Source organism: Papaver somniferum, unplaced genomic scaffold (assembly GCF_003573695.1).
Source record: "Papaver somniferum cultivar HN1 unplaced genomic scaffold, ASM357369v1 unplaced-scaffold_99, whole genome shotgun sequence".
In the NCBI taxonomy this organism is placed as follows: Eukaryota; Viridiplantae; Streptophyta; class Magnoliopsida; order Ranunculales; family Papaveraceae; genus Papaver; species Papaver somniferum.
This window is the reverse complement of record NW_020653081.1, coordinates 7,035,701-7,057,158: the sequence shown is the minus strand read 5'-3', so window position 1 is coordinate 7,057,158 and position 21,458 is coordinate 7,035,701. Positions and strand designations below refer to the sequence as shown.

Here is a 21,458-nt window from a genome sequence, read left to right as displayed (position 1 = left end):
CCCGAATTGTTAGAAGTATGGATACAAGACAGAGCTATCAAGTTGCCACTTGTGCGACGCCCGCCGACTGCCAAGGAGATGTCAGATCCAAAATACTATCGCTTTCACAGATTTATCAATCATCCCACCAGTGAATGAAATGTCTTGAAGCGTATCTTCAGTGAAAAGATTGACTCAGGAGAACTACAATTGGGGACTGAAGAAGGTGATCACAAAGACCCCCTCCCGGTCAGAAGCTTCACTCTTTCTGGAGATTTCGTTAACAGAGTTGTCGAATCAATGAGGGAACGCATGCGTGAGCTTCTCTACCTCTCTAAGGTGCAACACAAAGATATTTACACCGCGCTTAATGATATCGTGTCTGGTAAACGCTTACCTTTTGTCGAAAAAGCTATTGTGTAGTCTGAACCTGCTTTAGAGGATGTAGTCATCAAGAACAATTAAAATCCTGGTTGGGGACTTCCTGCCTCAAGGATGTCGAGTTTGAAGAGACGCTGATTGATGCCGGAACAGATGTCAACATCATAAGCATCAAGATTATGAGGTCTACAAGATTTTCCAGATGTGAGGCTACATACTTACTGACCATAAATAAATATTGTGAGGGGCATTCCAAGAGCGGTTCTGGCGACATTACCTTTGAGCCAAAAACAGGTGATGCCCAGACACATGCCAAGTTTCATATCATAAAAGAAGATCCAAATTATGACATGCAATAAGATGTAAGTAGCACCAACGCCTCCAAGGCTCTCCAACAAGCCAGTAAATCCTGAAGACCACATATCATCCAAATCCGTTGTATAATGGATCTGGACGTGAAGCAATTACCCTGGGGAAGACGTGACATCATACATATGTAGGTTTCTTTCACAAGTAAGTCATGTTGAACCACTCTATTTTCAATCAGTTATCCCACGTCCCATCAAGGCTTGGGTACTTGACCCAAATATCAACCCTAGTGTGACTCGGCAATGTGAATGAGAAGATGATCCTGTCATTAACATGAGATACCAAAACCCAACTCTTTCCAAGTCGGAGACACAGTCAAACAAGCTACCGCCTCTCCTGAAAAAGAGATGTATCTGATCATTGAAACCATGTTAGGTGGTTACTACAAACTTATCAATACTGATAATCTATAAAGGGTGGTCATACATGGCAAGTGGTCAAATCTCTCAATGCTTAAGCATCCTACCACCACCTTACAATATTTCCCTGTTTTACACAATTTTTGTAATTCCTCCAAAATGTTTGCGATGTCTTGCATTCATACTTAGGATTTCAATTTATTAATCAAACAAAGTATTATTTACCTTTTAGAACATCTTTTGCAAACCATTCAAAATATTTACCTACTCAAAATCCCAAAAACCTAGTTATCTCAAAGACACAAAAAACTTTCAAAACAAACACTATTTAGAGAAATCATTGAAGACTGGATCATCATCCTCATCACATGCTCTCTCAACTTGTCCAAGAGTTTCAGTGGAACGATTTAGGTCCTAGGAAAACCTTTTGTCTTCAAGTCTAGCCTTGGTGGATGTTTCCAAGCTGGAAGATGCGCCTACCTCCTTCAAATGCTCCCTAATTACCTGAAGATGACGGCGGAGCCACAAAATTATAAGGTTTGATTTCTTTGCTTTCTCCAAGTCCTCTTCCCATTCCTCGAGGACGACTTCATAGATCTCATTCCTAGGAAGAGATATCATCTCTTGCACGGTGGAAAGTAAGTTGCACACACCTCTCTCTAAAGAACAGTAATTATCTGGAATGCCCATAAAGAAGTGGTTGAACCTTTTCCGTATCATGTCATATAGCTCAGTATAGGCGGATTGAACGGTGAAGCCTCCAACACATGCATACTCGGGGAGAATTCTAAAGGGAAATGTCTAAGTTATTGTCTGAATAATTAGAGCTTGATGAGAGAAATAAAGTTAATTCTGATCTTATCAAAATAAGCGATTGTGCATTTGCAATCGGTCTAACAAGGGAATTAAGTTTCTTAGTCGATTAGGGAAATTTTTTTGGGCAATTGTTTCCTTGATAACATATTTTAACTAAATTACTTGTAGTTTCGGTTTAATATTGGTTATCTAAAGTGGTATGTGAAACCTTCGTGCTTAACTCTTATAGGTTGTTTACAAGTCTTTTAGATTTGTATGATCCTTTCGGTTTGTCCTTTATTTGCTCGAACCTTCATCATTTTGTGACAAAATGGGGGAGAAATATATGGAGTAAACAAGTGATTTTTAATCACTAAGGAAAGGCCAATTATGCTTAAACGTTATATCTAACGAAAGAGTAAAGCATTGACTAAGGGGGAGAAACATATCATATTGTTGAGTAGTAATTCTTACTACAAAAGGGGAATAACAAAGATGTTCAGATTGAATATTTACCTAGCTTACCTTTAGAGGGAGTAAAATCTTTTGTTATTCAAATGTCAACATCGGCATTTATTGAATGAATATATGTTGGTTAATTATTGTGATGTTGAAACTTGGAATCAAGCGTATGTAAAATGAATTATTCTGTAATTTGTTTATCCATATGTAATAAGAGTTTTTTCACTAAAATTGAAAAATAGGGGATTGTTAGAGCATAGCTCGGTTGAACTCACCAAGCGTTGGTATGTCAAGTTTGTTAGTCATATTTTAGTATCAAAACTCATCTAGAGTTGCTTGACTAAATACTAGAGTCAACTTCGTTTAGGTTAGATTAGAAAGTATAGGAATGTTGAGATATACAAGTATTACTCCGAAGACGTGAAAAATGTGAAGAAGTAACGAACTACAACGACGACATCATCCTTTCACTTGAGGTTAGTAATATTGACTTGAACTGTTTCATTCCTAACGTATATTTCAAGTCGTGCTATATTAAAAACATAACTACGAAGCTGTGTATATACTTTAATATTATATATAATACTCTAGTGATGTGACATTATTATAATAGTATGATCATATTATTAGGGAATTAGACTACAAAGTATAACGCTTATCTTTTGAACTTCGTAGATATGACATCGACATAATTTTGTATATATTTATATGATTATGTGAATGGGTTATCGTGAAGATTTGATCCTAGGAAACAATGTTTTACATTTGTTTAAAGGAAGTACATTCATGAACTAGTTTCGTGAATCGAAAGGGAAATCATTAGGCTTATTGGTCTTGCTATTCACTGCAAATATTTGGATGACCAATATGTGTGCGATGGTAGAACCGATCTTAACTTAGGCTATGTATCTTGGTATAAATAATCACAATACCTGACTCATGATTTGGTATGACTAGTTTTGATAATTGGTGTGACCGATCATAAGTAATCACCATGTGATGGTATGATCGATCCTTGTAATTGGTGTGACCGATCATGAGTATATGTGTGACCGATTCTTGTAATTGGTGTAACCGGTCCTGTTAACTGGTGTGAACGATAATACCATGTGTAGATGGAAACGATCCTTGTAACTGGTGTAACCGATCCTAGTGACTGGTGTGACCGATCACAAGTGTTTCCATAATTAGGTATAACCGATCTTAGTGATTGATAAAACCGGTTGAACCCATGTATGCGATTTGGTATTTGGTTAATCACATAGAATTCTTGGAAAATAGGCGAACCAATTTTAAACTTGTTTGGAAGTGTGGTATAACCGATTCCAAGAATGCAAATCCATGTAAATATGAAATAAGGATATGCAGTGAAAAGATGCCAACATAATTTGAACACGAGCAGTAACTCTTATCATTTATTGTTCAAAGATATTCCTTAGTACTCAAAGTGATCTTGTGCCGAAATAAATTAAGAATCTTTTAATTAAGGTTTTTGGTTTAGTATGCTTTAATTACGAACAATTAATGCATATCTTCAGAGAATAAAAATTAGTAATGTGCATTTACGAATTAGAGATTTTCTATTGAGAGATTTCGGAAAATATTGGACAAACATTTATTGGAAGCAGGAAAACCGAATTTTGCCATTCGTTGCATATCTTGAGAATAATTTCGGTTTTGGAAATTCCTTGGTGTCCAAACATCCTTGGTCTATGAATAACTAAGTTTGCATTTCTAACAAATTATCCTAAGAGCCAGGCAAACTTCATTTCTTGTTGTTTCTGGTGGAGCCGTCTATTCGGAGAGGAAAGTATCTTAATTAGGTGAAATCTATTATGAATGCTCGTTTAAATACTTTTGTGGGATCAAGAAGCTCTACGAGTACCGTTGGTGGGAAACTAGACAATTGCAGTGTTATTAGTTTCGATTGATTTGATTGACTAACAGTTGTTGAAACTTTGATTGCACCTTTTATATATGCTTGAGAATCTTTTCTTCTGATATAAGATTCACTCAAACTAGATCGAAGTGTCAATGGGATCTTTAAAAATGTTGTTAGATCTAAAGACATCTTGTGATAATCCATTGTTAACAGACTCGGTTCTGTGCGTAATTGATCACCAGAGATTCAAGTGGTGTTGTGCAGGTTATTGAAAATTAAAGAAGATTTGAAGACGAAGAAGATTTCTTATTGGTTTTTCGTATCTTGTGAATTGTGTGTTGAAACCTTGATTGGCTGGGATCCAACTAGAATCCGATTTATTCGATTGATTAGTTGCGTGAGATCGATATTCTAAATATTTATCTTTGAGATTTATGTTGATTGAGTGCGAATCTATACCTGACTATTTCAGTAGTTAAAGTTAGATTGATCTAACCATACAAAGGAGTTTATTAGATTAAATGGAAGAGACTTTTTCAAAGACTCATTTAAATCTTTAGCAAGATTAATTAGAGTGGTTACCAAACAAATTCTTCCTTTGCTGTTTGGAATACGATCCAAAGGACTTGTTATTCACGTGCGTGACTCTAGAAGTCGAAGGCGCATGGATACTGAGGGAACTAAGTAGCTAGGGGTAGTCTGCTTGGTCTCAACTATACGAAGTTGGTATTGGATTTTGTATAGCGGCTTAATTATGAGAGTATTCAAAACTGGACTAGATTCCAAGGTTTTTTTGCATTTGCGGTTTCCTCGTTAAAAAAATCTTGTTGTGTCTTTTACTTTGATTTCTGAATTATAATTGTTTATTATAATAAAGTAAAATACACATATGCATTAACTCCGCATTACTTGATAGTGATCCTATAGAGCAGAACTCTGCCCTCTCGTCACGCTTGCACCCTTTTTCCCTCTGATCACTTGGTCAGTACCAATCCTAAGACCAATGCTATCTCAAAGGAGTACATGCTGGTGCTCTAACACGGGCGTCCTAGCCAAATCATGTCCCTGAAAGCTATCCTAATTTCGGCCTCTCCCTCAAAGTGTTACCGAACCTATTATCAAGTAACACACTTTGTTGTGGTATTGTCTTGATCTTGTATCCATAGTCAATGACACAGGTTATCTTATTGTTGTATTTTCTCGATCTCGTATCATAGACAATCACACGAAGAGTAAACCGAATTGTCGTATTGTCTCAACTCTGTCCATAGACGATCACATTCGGTATAAGACTTATAGGTTGAAAAAAAAAGATTATGGTGTATTTGGGTACCCTCGTCTTTTCACAATACGTGCTGGCACCAACTGCCAAAGCCACGTCCACGACATTAAGGGGATTCAGCTAGCAGCGTCTTGGCCATGACATCAAGTGCGCCAGCACTAATGATATCCAAGACATGGACACAATACTAGCATGTGTTAACTGTTGATACATGAAAAATAACTACCCTTTAGTAGGGCCAAGAGGTCCCTAAAATAGGTCAAGCCCAAAATGTAAAATGAGGACTTGGGGACTAAATCCTAAGCCCTATGGAGGAGTCCATGGGTTGAAGAAGATAATGAAAGAATTAAAGGGAAGATTATAGGTCATAAAAGGACAAATGACAACTAGGGTAAATAAAGAGGTTTTGGAGACATGCGGCATGATGCCATGGAAACGAGAAGTTTGGGAATATCTATAAAGACGGTGACTAAATGCAACCTTCATTTTAAATAAATAGAACCTTTACATAAAAAGCAATATTATTATAATCATCATTAATGTGAGTAATCAAACACGGATTAAAAACAGTTCCGCTCATTATACAAAATTGAAAGTGTTGAATTATTTACGATCCAATGGTAAAAATGGTGCTGAAATGGTGATGGTTTTATCCAAGAAAGAACAATGGAAAACAACATGGATGTATGAATTGAGGACTCCACCAAGATCAACTAGTAATTATCGTCTAAAAAATAGAAAAATCAAATCATAAAATCCCAATTCTATTAACAGAAATCTACCACGTAAGATTTGTAATCACCACCAATCATACGTGTAAATGATTGTACTCCGGTGAGGATGGCGCACTCATTCATCCCCTTTTGTTCTAAAATAAAAATCTCCCCCCTTTATATATATATATATTTGTGATTGACCTAATAGTTTACTTTAGATAAGAACATATAAGAACAAACAATCGATGTTAACTTAAAATCCCAGACTTCACTATTTGATTGTAAATTGAGACAATGATGCCCAATGAAAATAGTAAGTCAGTAACTGTAGAGAAGATAGATGGTGAATAAGAAAGTGAGTTTTGATTACCCAACTCATATCCGGTTAATAAATTTTTGCTTTTTAAAATGAAGATTGTATTTAAACTAGGTGGGGTTGTATTTAGTCACTACCTCTATAAATAAGGAAAAGAAATACAATAGAAGGGACTATTTTCTCTACTTTCTCTCCTTTTTTTAGGGAATTGGGTGTGTTGTGGTTAGGATTAGGCTCTCGAGGTTATTTCTATAATCACCCCACAACATTAAAAACACCTCGACCATGCCTATTGCACTTGCACGTGCCATTATTGCTAGAACAGCTTCATGCATGTCGCATACATGCCATAAACATGCAATAAACACGCCAAGATGCGCCATAAATACACTACGGTCATGTTGCACTGACATGAACCTATTGGTAATGTTATCATATTTCCAACATCTTATTACTCGCACACAGTTTGAATCTGATTTTTCCCTACAAGCCTGAGTCTTAAACATCACCGCGACAAGATTTGACCAACCTATTGAGAGTTGAACACTCAGTCAAAGCACATCATAGATATAGATTAGTCAAGACAAGAGGTATTCCATGACTCCATTAATTCCTACGAGTCAAAACATGTAATATTGGGGGATTCTTCATGGGATATTAGTCTGGTGGTTTACGCAACATGCGGCGTGGAAACGCACCATGATGAGAAAGTAACGAGTAGTGGTGACAGTTTAGAGCAGTTTATGAGATGATGGAGTCAAGAAGTTTCCAGAAACTTATATAGCGGGCATGACCTTACCATTACCTCACACATTGATGAGATGCTTTTCTTCTCTTATTAAGCAAAAAACTAAATGGCTTTAAGGTTTTTTACTTGTCATTCTTCAATGTCGTGCCACTATAAAGCACACAGTTTACAACTTCTACTTTGTAAATTATTTCCGTATTTTGAAGGGAAAATAACAAGTTTAGAATCAAAAAACAACAAGCAATATAATCTTAATGCACGACCTAAGAGTAATAAGTCCACAGACTAAATTACACTTTTTACACGAATTGACCATATGGCTCATGATAAAAGTTTTGAGTAGCTTTCCGCCCATCGAGAGAAAAAAATATGGCTGTGACTGTAAAAAGTCACGGCTACTAGACCAATCCAATGGGTACCATAAATTGCTTGGTTTGCTTGTCCAGGTGGATGGACAAATTGACTTTTAGGCAGTGGGAAAAACGCTCCCCGAAACTGGATAAGCCGACTGTCCCATAATGATCCGACAACAGTTAGATTTATATCAGCTACTTTCTTCCCTCTATATTATAATTAATCCATTGGAACATTCAACTCAAACCAAAATTCAATATTGTCTTGAAATGTCTCATAAGTCTATTTCTCTTTTTTGTGGAAGTGACATGAGAGCCGTTGAATGAGACTAGCCGTTGCAGTATCAATCAAGGCCGCTCGTCTCAGTGTAAAATGAATCCCTTCTCAATGTGAGCTGAGCATCAGCCCAGAGGAGGCCGAGCGCCCTAGTTGATGTGGTGGTCTCAGGTTGAGACGCTCGGCTCAACTTGAGACGCGATGGACAAACCATTTTCTTTGAGAATTTATCCATCCATTTTGAGTGTTTGCCAGTCCCATTATAGGCGTATAATAAACAAATTTGATATGTTGCACGTCTCATTAGAGGTGCTCTTAAGATTTATACTGATTTATCCCCACATCTCTACCACATCTCTATCTTTTTTCTTTTGAAGAGAAAAAGAGCTCAACAGAGCTCCACTATATTAAAGGACCTCAATAAGTGATGTTTGAAAGGATACATAGAGGTGGAGAATCTGCATTCCACCACATATTTACATTCACATGCATAGCATGTTGGCATAACACATGTGCCAAATTGTTTGCATTTTTTGGGACAGAAACAAAGGAAACATTGATAAAAGATGATGCCATATTCCTAATTTCTAAAATTGTTGATCTAATACTCCAAGGAATCTGTGAAACTTCACCAAGGACAACAGAAGTAACGTTTGTGGCATCCCATTCTATTATAATTTCTTTGAGACCCAATTTTTTCCCCAACTCCAAACCTACTTTACAAGCCAAAGATTCTGCTAATAAGGATGAAGTATAGTCAAAAGTACAAACCATCAGGGGTTAGCCCAGTTGGCCAGGAGCCTGACTCTCAAGTAGGAGGTCAGCGGATCGAGTCTCCGCTCACGAGTTTGGAGATCTCATGAAATACTCCTTATATGTAGTTTAAAATCTAGTCTAAGTCATAATGCATGTTCTTTCCTATTTTAAAAAAAAAAAAGATAGAGTCAAAAGTACAGGTATCACATCCTAGAAACACACCATTATGATCTCTTGCAACAGCTCATGCGGCTCCATTATTAGGTATAAAAGCTGCATCGACGTTGATCTTGACATAAGGAAGAGAAGGAGGAGACCATTGATGAGATCGAGTATCCTGAGAATTAGAACCTGAGCCTTCCGGGATTCCTTGAAAACACCTATCGAAATCAAGTGTTGCGTTTTTGATAATGAGATTTTTTGAGAAATTACCTGAGAGAAAACCATGTCGTTTCTCATTTTCCATAAGTTCCACATGAAGCACATCTTCATCATAAAGGAATTGTTGGTATCATTTTCCATCCAATCTTCTAAAAGCTGTTGAATATTCAGCACCGAAGATGAATAGGTGTTATCCATGTTTGCTCTATCGAAAACTTGTTTTTCTCTCGGACAATCAAAAAAAAAGATGTGCTATGGATTTTTCCTCGAGCCCACAGAAAGAGCAATTTGTTTCGATTGAGGATACATACCAGCCAATATTTCCTTTAACCGCCCTGCCATTATGGTCACATCTCTATCGATTCAAGATAAAGATGGGTGAAATACCCGTAGGTAGGTCAAATTTCTCATTTTCTCTGCTGCACGGTGAAAAAGTATAAGAGGGATAAGTCTAGTCGCGGCGCAGGGACAAAACTAATAAAAGGATTTTGTCAACCAAGTAGACTCCGTCACTCAGACTCTCTTACTCCCTCCTCTTCTCCTCTCTCGAATCTTAATTACACTGCGAAGAAGGGTTTTACAAGTTTATATAAATGCGCACTTGATCTCACCACCACCACCGACCACCACCACTATCATCATCGGAATTATCTTATGGAAAACTTAAAGACCGATTCTCCCATTTCTCGTCGTATCGCCACTGCTTTTCTGGATTTCCTTAAATCTGGTAACTCTCTTTCTTACTTTTGGTTTTCAGTACATGCTATTGTTGTTGTGGTTGTGGTTGTGGTGGTTGCTTTTTGCACGTTTTGATTTGTTAGGGTTTCTTTTAATTTTACTGGAAAACTCTCAACCTAATTGATTGTTATTTTTAGAGATGATCTTGGTTCCTGTAGTTAGGGTAGTCAAGAAATTATGATCCTTTCATGGGGAATAGAATTTATGAAACAAATTGTCTTCAGTAGTTGCTGCCGTAACAATAACTGTTTCTTGTGATGAGTGCAATTGAGATTGTTGATTTTATTTCTGCTTGGGGGTAACATTTTACTTGTTTGTTATATGATCGACCTTTATCTTAAGTGATTGCGTGCTAATATTGATTCCACCGAAAGCGAAAGTGTAGGATCGTTGTTGAACTAGTATGGCTGTTGTTCGTTTTCACTGAAAGCGAATGACCGTTATGTTCGTTTTTGTTTTTTCTCTTTTCTCTATGGTATTAATTAATGCTATGGTTGTATGAGAATTGTTATCAGAGTTTATTTAGTGACTAACAGATGTGCACCGTTGACACGATGGTTTTTGGGATGCGTAGATGTTGATGACTGATTAGAGAGATATTAGGTATATAGTCTGTGGGTTTGAGTTTGAAAACATCTATTAAAAGTTGTAAACATATAAATTCTTTTATAATGTATTACCCACGAAATGTCGATTTTGTTTCAACAGTAACTAGTCAAGGTAGTTAACGTTGTCAGGACAAGAGCTGCGATTAATTAGGCACATAAGGAACGTCGAATCTGTCTGATTTAATTGAATTCTCTTATAATTTGTCCGATTTTATCTTCTTGCTCTTTCAGTTTACACCGTAGCTGTTAATAAATGCTTCTACAGAACTTTGCTGATATGGAATCAGGTTATGGACAAGTTCATATAAAAAACATCCACGTGTCTAATACCTTATTATCTTTTACCTCTTTGAGTTGGACCTACGTTTTAATTGTTTGAACTTAGGTTGCTGTTACCTATTATTTATGTGATTATGTTGCTTACTCATGTTGGGAGCTTATTTTTGAATTTTTCTTGTGCCTATGGTACATTTGAAATTACTTACATTGGGTTAGGATCGTTATGTGAAAGTGTGAAGGTGTGTGTATGTCGACACTTGTGCATATTCTCTTCTGTAAGTTATGATTCTACTGAAGTTGGATATTTGATGAAACTACCCTTTTTTCCTCTTTTAATTTGGAAAAAATATATATTTACCACGTTAGCCTCTAAAGTGTACTTCATTATAGAGGCAGGAATCATGTCAAAAATTAAATTTCGGCAGGATCTCGGAACCACTGAATAAATCTGTAATAGACTTGTTATGCACTTAGTCTTGTATATGTCCAAACCCGAAGACCGTGACTAACCCCATATCCGGAACTATAAGAAAGAAATAGACCTATATCCTATGATGTTTGCTATGGACGCATCAGAATGCTTGGCTTACAATTTTAGGGTGTCCAAGCTAAATGACAGTAACATTCAGGAATTTATGCTTGTCTAGTGCGCTCTTTTTCTGGTTATCTTTCCCCCCACATTCATTATTGGGGTTGCTTATCCACTAGTTTCATTAATGAGAAGTTCCAAGTTCTTCTTCTTTTAATTACAACTGGTCTATCTCATGAATTCTGATTGCAAATGTTTTGTTTTCTTTACACGCCATATCAATAAAGGCCTCATGGTTTGACTCGTGCTGTTGTTATTATCGTTTCTTTTGTAACAGTTGAGCCTGCAGCTGGTGTTGATGTTGAAGGTCTCGAGGTTGTGAAAGAGGTTTTGGAAGAGGTTTTTAAGCTCAATCCATCTTCTATTGATGATCAGTCTCAGCCTGGTTTGTTGGTCGAATACTTTAGGTCCCTGGATGCAGATAAGGCAAATGAAATGGAAACAGATCCAAGCCCACAGCTAACTTCAACGGAGTTCCCAAGTACATCATCATTACGTAGTTCTTCTGGCAGAAATCTATCAGAGGCATCAAACTCACTGGTCTGTTATCCTTGTCTTACCTTCTCTTCAGTTTGCATATTCATTTTCTTGTCAAATCAAATGTCATTAGTATCTTATGCAGTATGCACTGTACAGTTGTAATTTCTGCTCTCCACATGCATTGCTCGTAACTTCTTTCCGAAGTTTGGAAGCTATAGCATTGTCTTAGGTATTCCATCATCAAAATTGTGTTTAAACGACTGCTCTCAGGAGAAGGACAACATGAATGTTTAGAGTCACCTTACATGAACACCGATGTTAGTTTGATTTGCTTGAACAAGATTAGATCAAATGAGCCAAATTACAGCAATGTTGCTGCCTATTTCAACCTGTCCATAAGTTTGATTTGGCTGTATTTCATGTTCTTAAACCAGGGAAAAGATACTGCTGAAGGATCACAAGTCTTGGGTAAGATTTCGTTTTTCCTTCTGTTTTGTTGATTATGCGGAGTTGAAGTTGTAGTATACTGCATGCCTGTCCTCTGTTTTCTTGTTTGATTGGAAAGAACTCGCGGGATCCATATCAGTCGGCATGGAGCCTGTACAATATGAGTTCGATATTGATACAAAAAGTAAATATTTATTCAATAATCATGCATTTGCAGAGGCGTCTGAAGATGAATTGCTCAGGCAATTCCTTGGTGCACTTGATAGAGTTGGCTTCTTTAATTCCAAGAATGACGAAGATGACACTGATAAGGACTTAGACCCAGTGGATATTGCAGTAGGTCTATTTCATGAGGCCATAGCGGTATGTTTATGCCGATTCTGCTTTATTGTCACAAAGCTTCGCATTTGTTTTTTAGATCTTTCCCATCAATTTTTTTTTTTATATCCTGTTACTTAATCACTTTCGTCTTTAAGTTACTTGTTTTGCTATACTGTAAGACTGCATATTCACAACGGCAGAAAAAATCTCTGGTGCACTAAACAGTATATCCTGTTTAGATCTTTCCCAGCACTAAACAGTATATCCTGTTTAGATCTTTCCCATCAATTTTTTTTTTTATATCCTGTTACTTAATCACTTTCGTCTTTAAGTTACTTGTTTTGCTATACTGTAAGACTGCATATTCACAACGGCAGAAAAAATCTCTGGTGCACTAAACAGTATATCATTTTGTATCAGTTGGTCTCTTATAAATTTAAACTAATTAGTAAAGTTAATTCCTGAACTGTTGTTCATATATATTTGTAACACATAATCGTTTTCTGTATCAGGAGATGGGACGATCTGGAATCCAACTTAACTTGACCAACCTGGCTGATACATTGAAATCAAGAGGTAACTTACAGTATCTTCTTGCTCATTGGTGTGTTATCCCTTGCGGATGAACTAAAAGAATGTTTCATGTCCATCTCTCTTGATCAAATTGGTTCTTCACCAGAAACCTTTTTTTTTATTTGCTTCGCGTATATGATGCTAACAGCTTTTATTTCATAAACATTTTCTCGTATAGGAAACAAGGCTGTCCAATCAAAGTCATACTCCGAAGCAATTGATCTGTATTCTTACGCGATTGCACTTTGTGACAATAATGCCGTGTATTACTGTAACAGGTAAATGCTGGTCTTCTCTTTCTTACACTGTTGGTAACTGTTAAGCTTATACAAAAGGAATTGACTTCCATAGAGATAGTAATTTTTGCTTTTCCTAGACTATGCTGTGCACACAATGATATTCTTATCAAGAGAAGGCGTAGATTAGGACCAATTGTTACTTTGAGTAATCAATATTGTCCAGCATGTAGATCTTTGAATCTGCAGTTATCTAGCTCTGTTTTCCTATTAAAATTGATTTATACGGGCTATGCTATTTCCATTTATGGTGGTTGCCGGAGTCATTGGTGTTGTTTATGAACATTACATTCACTACAGGCAGTCTAGGTTATGCATTGTTGAATTTCTAGTGTTCATCATGTTATACTCTTTTCTACATTACCATGTATCAACAACTATTCTCTCATGCTTGTGTCGTGTAACTATGTTTGTTCCCTGGTTAAAAAGTTAACATTTGATGGTTTGATATATTGGATTGTTTTGTTAGGGCTGCTGCTTACACTCAGATTCAGAAATATGTAGAAGCTATCAGGGACTGCCATAAGTCCATCGCAATTGATCCAAGGTACAGCAAAGCTTATAGTCGTTTGGGGCTGGTTTATTATGCACAAGGAAACTATAGAGATGCGATCTCCAAAGGCTTTAATAAAGGTTGGTTGTTTTATTATGTTTTCTTTGACCCTGTGAGCTTTAACTTTACTGTGTTTTCCATCCTGTTGTTTCAACAGTGTCTGACGTGATTGATTGTGATTTTTCTTATTGAATTAGGTCACTATTTTCTCCTAGTACAGTGCAGTGATTGATTGTGGTTTGTAAACCACACTGTCACGCCATTAAAAGTGTTTTATCTTGCTAGACAATGCATATTGCCACACTGATTATTTCCCTCTCTCCCTCTCCATGTCTCTTTCTCTCTCCTCCTCGTCTTGCAATCATCTTATATTTGGGTGTGTATATATATAGTGTTTTTCTTAAAAGTTAAAAAAGGAGAAAACTGTTTTGTAGTGTAGTCTTACCTTCCTCGTGCTTTTGAAATTGTAGTCCGTATGTTTTACTCTTTTTTTTTTTTTTGGCATGTGTATTATATTGATTTATTTTATTTAAGTTTAAAATGCCATGGCTCACGAACAATTTAAACCGCTGTATAGAGTACTGAAGCCATGCATATTATGTTTCAGATTATTACTAAAATGTGTGATCCCAAATGAGCTGAAAATCCTGATTTGTAAATTCATTTATGCAGCTTTACGTTTGGATCCTAGTAGCGAGTCCATCAAGGAAAATATGCGGGTTTGTTCCTTGTTTTTCAGCTATAATTTCATGTGGTTTTCTCTAAAAGTCTAGAAATTCTGTATTTTCTCTCACCTGGTACTGTATTTTAATTATAGGTGGCCAAGCAAAAATTGGTAGAAGAAATGTGCAGAACTGCACAAAACCAGGTAGTTTCATCAGTTATTCTGTTTACATTTAGATCCAAGATCATATTTGGTGTTAAACTTGGATGATTTTTGTAGGTAAACTTAGATGAATTTGGTCTTTATCAATGAAATGTTGTATGATTCATGTCGCCTCTAACTACATCAAATTATGGGTTTTTTTTGTCTCTACAACGTATGTGACTTGGCAATTGATTCTCTTCATACAGGGTGCAGGGCCATCAACAAATAATAACCAAGAACAGAATGGTCAACCCAGAGGAGGTTCATGGAGCAGCCATGGTATACCAACAACGGCGTCGTTCACATTACCTTTTAGTGTAGGTAGTCTCCCCAGTGAGCTTGGGGATTTTGCAAACATGTTCATGAACATGGGGGGGAACGCACATCCAGGTCCGCAGCAAAGTCAAGAAAACAATGGCTCAGACAGAAGCCGCAGTGAGCAACAACCCCAACCAGAGATAAGAATGGACATTAACATTGAAGGACAAGAAACTTTACCCGAGGAACTTATGGGATCATGGAGATCAATGATGGGCATGTTTGCTTCAGGAGGTGTTCCTCAGTCTCAGCAACAACAACCACAACAGCCAGAAGGGGACATGGACAATAGAGGTCCAACTCCAAACTGATTAACCCCTACTGTAAGACTATATATATTTATATCTTTGAAATGATATCAACTTATGTTATATACTATTTCATCTGTTCCAATATTTTTGTGTTTTTAAGCATGGTATAGCTGATTTTTTCAAGACAACTATTTGAAACTGGCAAACTGTTTTCTTGAGATCTCCGATTGGAAGATCAACGTTTGCATATCTGCTAATGTCCTCCAGTAAAGATAACATTGGCCACCGAAAGCCTTGGCCCTCAGGATAATCAAAAACAAGGGCCCCAAACTTTTGCCACTTCGCCATAACTTAAGACTGAATGCTACTACTATCTTTAGGCCAAATGGAAAAAGTGATAGCAACTCTTTTCTGAAACGGAGGGAGTATTTTTTTATTTTTGTTTTTATTATCTCAGTCTGTACTGTGATCAAAATGCTTAGCAGGCTAAAAGTAACAGCTTATTTGATGTTGTTGCTGGTGAAGCTGAACAATCAGAACATGGTTTCTTTGGACCCATTGAGTTTCGTAGTACGAGTCAAGTACTAAAATTGAACCGATTTTGAATATGAGATCTTGCTTAAAAAGGAATTTGGCAATTTTGGTCTCTAGTAGCAAAGACTTTGAGTTCTCACTTGGGAGAATTCAGTTGGATAGGGTCCGATTTTGACATCTCCACCTCGCATGCTTAGGTGAATGACAACCTCATGATTATAAGCTACCGAAAATACCCCCAACGAATGAGAGGACAATCTCACTTCTTTCCACCAGAAGATGACAAGTGAACATATCAGCAACATTTGCCTGTAAATTGTGAAGAGATTTCCAACTGTCCAAGAACTCAAACTGAAACTCGTCCTCCATGATCACTTGCAAGGAGGTTTCAAACCTCAGTTTCACTTCATCACCAACATCATCATCATCTCAGCAATTCAAGTACAGAAGTAGAAACCATATAAAGAACTTGAGTTTTTCATGGTTACTTCAATCTCATTCTCACTCTTCACCATCATCACTCAGAAACAAATGCAAGGTTTTTTCTTCAGCTGAAAGAAACAATACAAACTCAAGAAGTAGTACTAGTGGTAGAAGTTCCACTAAAGAACAGACAATCAGAGAAGCTGAACATAATGAAGAAGGTGAAGAGAGAAAAGTGCATTGTGAAGTAGATGTTATTTCGTGGAGAGAAAGAAGAATTAAGGCAAATGTTTTAGTTGATGCTGATATTGATTCTGTTTGGGATTCTTTAACTGATTATGAAAGACTGGCTGATTTCATTCCTAATCTCATTTGCAGGTAATAATCACTGTATTAAGTTGCAAAAACTACTTATTCTTTGATGCAATCTTGATTATGTTATTATGTTATTATGGTAGAAATTAAATTCTTTGAATGTTTGTTTTTCTTATTTGTCAGTGGAAGAATTCCTTGTCCTCATCCGGGGCGTATATGGTTAGAGCAAAGAGGTCTGCAGCGTGCATTGTATTGGCATATCGAAGCTCGTGTCGTATTGGATCTCCAAGAAGTCCCCAATGCGGTTAGTATTCTACTAAAATCTGGAAAATTGATTGACAAAACTCCACCAATTATTGCATCAGTTTATAAGCTTGCATAACTGTTTCTATTTAGCGTATTCTTTGTGTTATCATCCCAAGTAGTACATTGTACTAATCCAGTGGTTTTGATTTAGGTCAATGGCCGCGAACTCCACTTCTCCATGGTAGATGGCGACTTTAAGAAGTTTGAAGGGAAATGGTCCATAAAATCGGGAACCAGGTAGGATGTTTTAATCATTTACTTACTTTTACTTAGTTGTCTATTTCTTGAAGCTTCACCCATTCCATAATTTTGAGCAACGGTTGACCTTTACGCAAGAATGTCAAATGTGTTTATATGGGCATACATATTTGAAAAACGAATGTCGTGTGAAAAAACAACACAGAGACAGGAAATTCATGTATAATGTTAACCGAATTCTCTTATGCAGGTCATGCACAACAGAATTAAGTTATGAGGTCAATGTAATCCCAAGATTCAACTTTCCTGCCATTTTTCTGGAGAGGATTATCAGATCAGATCTTCCTGTAAATCTCCAAGCTGTAGCTCGTAGGTCTGAAATGAATCAAAAGATACTACTGGCAACTTCTAAGGTTGATTTTGCTTCCCCTTACACACACCTTGTTGGTGCATTGTCTCAAAAGGATGATTTGCTCTCCAGTGAAGTCAAGAACTACTCCAATACTAATGTTGCTCCATTACCCCCGCCTTCGAGTGATTTGAGCAGTAACTGGGGTGTATTCGGAAAAGTTTGTGGACTTGATAGGCCTTGCGTGGTGGATGAAGTTCATTTTCGCAGATTTGATGGCCTACTGGTAATTTATTGAATCTCATAATTTTTATAATCCCTGCAATCAGGTATATATCTATTTCCTGCTAGAAGTTTTTCTTGTTGCCATGGTTCTATCTGTCACTAACATTTGGCGCATGCCTGGAGGTTTAATAACACGGTATCACCTTTGGAAAGTTTGATGAATTCAAGTGCGCATAGTGTGTCTGAGAGAGAGGCGGGTTGGATTTATATTTGAATTCTAATAGAGCCTAACATCATGTATATGTCGTATTGAAGGATGTCTTTTGTGTCTATTACTACTTTATGCCAAGTGACAAATAAAATTTTGAATCTGCTAGCTTCCACTGAAGATGATAGTTGCATATGGCTTGGTTTGCTTAGGTATCTAAACTGGCATGGTGTTTTAGAACGTATAAGGGAGGTAAATGAGCAACTATTTAATGTACAGCATTTCATAGAACTGTATGAGTTGCAGAAAAATTGGTGCCTACATCGTGGTTAATTCCAACTCTAAGAGAAAGCTAGTGTGAATCAACTATCACTGCCTTAATTTTAAAGTCAAAATGTCATATCATGTCTATATGCGGGCTGTTTAAGATTACTTTGAACTGGAATGCCACTTCTAGTGTACTTCTAACAGGATATTTGGTTTCTGCATGAAGGAAGACGGAGGAGTTCATCGTTGTGTTGTTGCTAGCATAACAGTGAAGGCTCCTGTTCGTGAAGTGTGGAATGTTTTGACTGCATATGAAAAATTGCCTGAGTAAGTATTTTAGGTTTTCAGCATATCAAAAATTGCCTGTTCGTTGTGTTGTTGCTAGCATAACAGTGAAGGCTTCAGTTAAAGATGTTTCTAGGGAGGCTTTTGTTTCCCATTTATTTTCTGCATTTAAGATAAACAGAGCGCTGTAAAGAGGTATTCATGCAGATTCTTCTGGTGCATAAGCCGTGTATTGCTTCTTCACAATCTTATAGAACTTATTATAGTTATACCATCCTGATTTTGCTTTCTCTTGAAGTTGGTTTCTACAGAATTGTTCCAAATTTAGCTATCAGTAAGATTTTATCGCGGGAAAACAACAAGGTTCGCATTCTTCAGGTATGTGGACAAGTTTAAAGAATTTATATTATCTTGTACAATCAAAGCATATTTTAGCTTTTAGGGATGTTTCTTTGAGCTTCACAACTCTAATAGCTAAAATAATCGGTCCTTTATCCGAACGTGGCAAGTGGCGTTTTACTAAATTAAACATATATAGCTCAGTGAACATCACATTTTTCAGTCACTTAAGTAATCTGTTCATTTTACATCTTTAATTCCGTTTTTATCTGCAGCATTTTTATTGTTAGTAATTTTGTGCAGGAAGGCTGCAAGGGATTATTATATATGGTGCTTCACGCGCGCGTTGTTCTGGATTTGTGCGAAAAGCTTGAAGAAGAGATTAGTTTTAAGCAGGTAGAAGGAGATTTTGATTCATTCTGGGGAAGATGGCGTTTAGAACAACATGGAACTGATCATACACAACTCAAGTACATTGTGGAGTCAAAGATGCACAGAGATTCCTTTCTCTCTGAAGCTATTGTAGAAGAAGTATGAATACAAAATCTCTGTCCTCATTTCTGTTCTTTTTTTCATTTTCTGTTGCGGATAGCTAAGTCCAAATTTGTGTAAGATTGATCTCTATGGGTGCCCTGGTCTTACTGAACCAGGTTATATATGAAGATCTCCCTTCAAATTTATGTGCTATTCGTGATTTCATTGAAAAACGTGAAGCAAAAAATTCTTCAGAGACATGTGAGGACTTCAGATTCTCAGAGGAAAACATACCACAGAATGGGATGGAGACTGCACGTGGCGAGCCAGATGAGCAGGCTTCTGAACTTGGTAGCTGTAATACGTTGAGAAAAAGACCCAGGGTTCCTGGCCTGCAAAAGGATATTGAAGTTCTCAAAGCTGAGCTCCTGACCTTTATATCAAAAAACGGCCAGCAAGGTTTCATGCCAATGAGAAAGCAACTTCGGTTACATGGAAGGGTGGACATTGAAAAGGCCATTACACGCATGGGAGGATTCCGGAAAATCGCAACAATACTGAACCTTTCTCTTGCTTATAAACATCGTAAACCCAAGGGTTATTGGGACAACCTCGAGAATTTGCAAGAAGAGGTAAGCTTTATGGTGATTTAGTAGGTTGTTTCTTCATTTTCCATCATATACTCACGTGCTGCTAAAGTACCTGTTAAAATCTGTGTGTCTGGTGCAGATTAGTCGATTCCAGAGGAGCTGGGGAATGGATCCCGCTTATATGCCCAGTAGAAAATCTTTTGAACGTGCAGGTAATTAAGAAAGGCAAAAAATTTCTCTTTGCATCAATGTTACTCATCATTTCCTTGTTCTATCAAAGTATGGCAGCTTAATATTGATTTTAGACGCCTTGTTGGGGTATAGAGTAGTAGATTTTGTACCTATCTGAATTTCAAGAAATCGACTTAAGACGGTCTATGAAGCCCCTGGATATCATGCAATGGGGATATTGCTGTTTGCTGACAATGTCAGTCGATAAGTAAATAGATAACATTCATATTTATAGTCCTTTTTTCCCTATCCATCTAATCCCTTGGTGTGTTTTTTTCTGCAAATCTCACAGGGCGTTATGACATTGCACGAGCACTGGAAAAATGGGGTGGCCTACATGAAGTTTCGCGGCTTTTGTTGCTTAAAGTCAGATATCCGAGCAGACAAGTTAACCCGGGCAGGGATAAGAAGACTGATGATGACGTTACAGCATCCGATAACGGGAGAGACCCGAGCGAAGAAAATAAGTCATATAACAAACCCTATGTCTCTCAAGATACAGAGAAATGGCTCCAGCAGCTGAAGCATTTAGATGTCAATTGGATGGAATGAAAACATGAACGATACCTTTTCATTTGTTTCATAGTAGTTTGGTTCTCATCTCATTATCAAAGTAGTCTATATTTGTATAAAATACATATTACAATCAGCAGACACATTAGTCTTCCCTTCAAATTGAAAATTCAGGTGATCTCTAAAACTTCCAAGTTCCCCAACCTAATGAAAGCAACGGTCAGTTTTGACATAGGGTCTTCGGTTCTAATAAATGAGTACTTTGCAGTGATTCAAAGCTTAAGTTAATCATCAATGGCGTTTGTTGTCCAACAGTTAGGATAATGTAGAAATTTACGTTTAATCCCAAATTTGTTGGGCTTTAGACAGTTTCATCCTACCCTCTCAAACCCGGTACTAGGAGGTCCAAATTTACCAAATCCAGAACGATTTAATCCTTTCTTTAACGATTCAATCCAAAACACTTTTTTTCCATGCCAAAAATGACCCTAATATCATCGCATATTCATTTGTTCACAGATCATTTCTTCACTTTGATGTTCTCAATTGGAAGAGCTCTGCAGCGACAATGAAGCTTTAGGTTTTAGTTCTTACACTCTGTTTTGCTCGATTGCTCCTTTCTAATTGCAAGGATTTTTATCTCAATCTCTTGATCTTCTCGGTCCATTTTGTCTCTGGAACCATCAAAATTGAGAAAGAATGCACCCCATCAGTGGTGAGGTTTATGTACTGATCAGCGTGAAGGAGGAGCTTCAGATCTTCTATATGTCAGAATCAATCTTCATTCTATTAGTTTTCAGGTTCCTATTTCATCTTTGATTACT

The 21,458-nt window shown here is 37.0% G+C and overlaps 2 protein-coding genes across 2 annotated transcripts; both read left to right on the top strand.

Annotated features, from left to right (window-relative positions):
• Positions 1-9,518: 9,518 nt before the first annotated feature.
• Positions 9,519-15,544, top strand: LOC113346465 (small glutamine-rich tetratricopeptide repeat-containing protein 2-like). The gene is made up of 10 exons (XM_026590012.1): positions 9,519-9,783; positions 11,548-11,810; positions 12,185-12,218; positions 12,415-12,560; positions 13,031-13,094; positions 13,270-13,369; positions 13,857-14,020; positions 14,613-14,659; positions 14,758-14,808; positions 15,015-15,544. Exons 1-10 carry the CDS (start codon positions 9,711-9,713, stop codon positions 15,435-15,437), a joined length of 1,365 nt encoding a protein of 454 aa, XP_026445797.1. The 5' UTR covers positions 9,519-9,710; the 3' UTR covers positions 15,438-15,544.
• A 511-nt stretch (positions 15,545-16,055) lies between these two features.
• On the top strand, positions 16,056-20,866 carry LOC113346316. Its single transcript, XM_026589860.1, has 10 exons — positions 16,056-16,712; positions 16,833-16,953; positions 17,107-17,192; positions 17,404-17,788; positions 18,429-18,529; positions 18,799-18,865; positions 19,130-19,357; positions 19,477-19,932; positions 20,030-20,102; positions 20,414-20,866. Exons 1-10 carry the CDS (start codon positions 16,279-16,281, stop codon positions 20,671-20,673), a joined length of 2,211 nt encoding a protein of 736 aa, XP_026445645.1. The 5' UTR covers positions 16,056-16,278; the 3' UTR covers positions 20,674-20,866.
• The last annotated feature ends 592 nt before the right edge of the window (positions 20,867-21,458 follow it).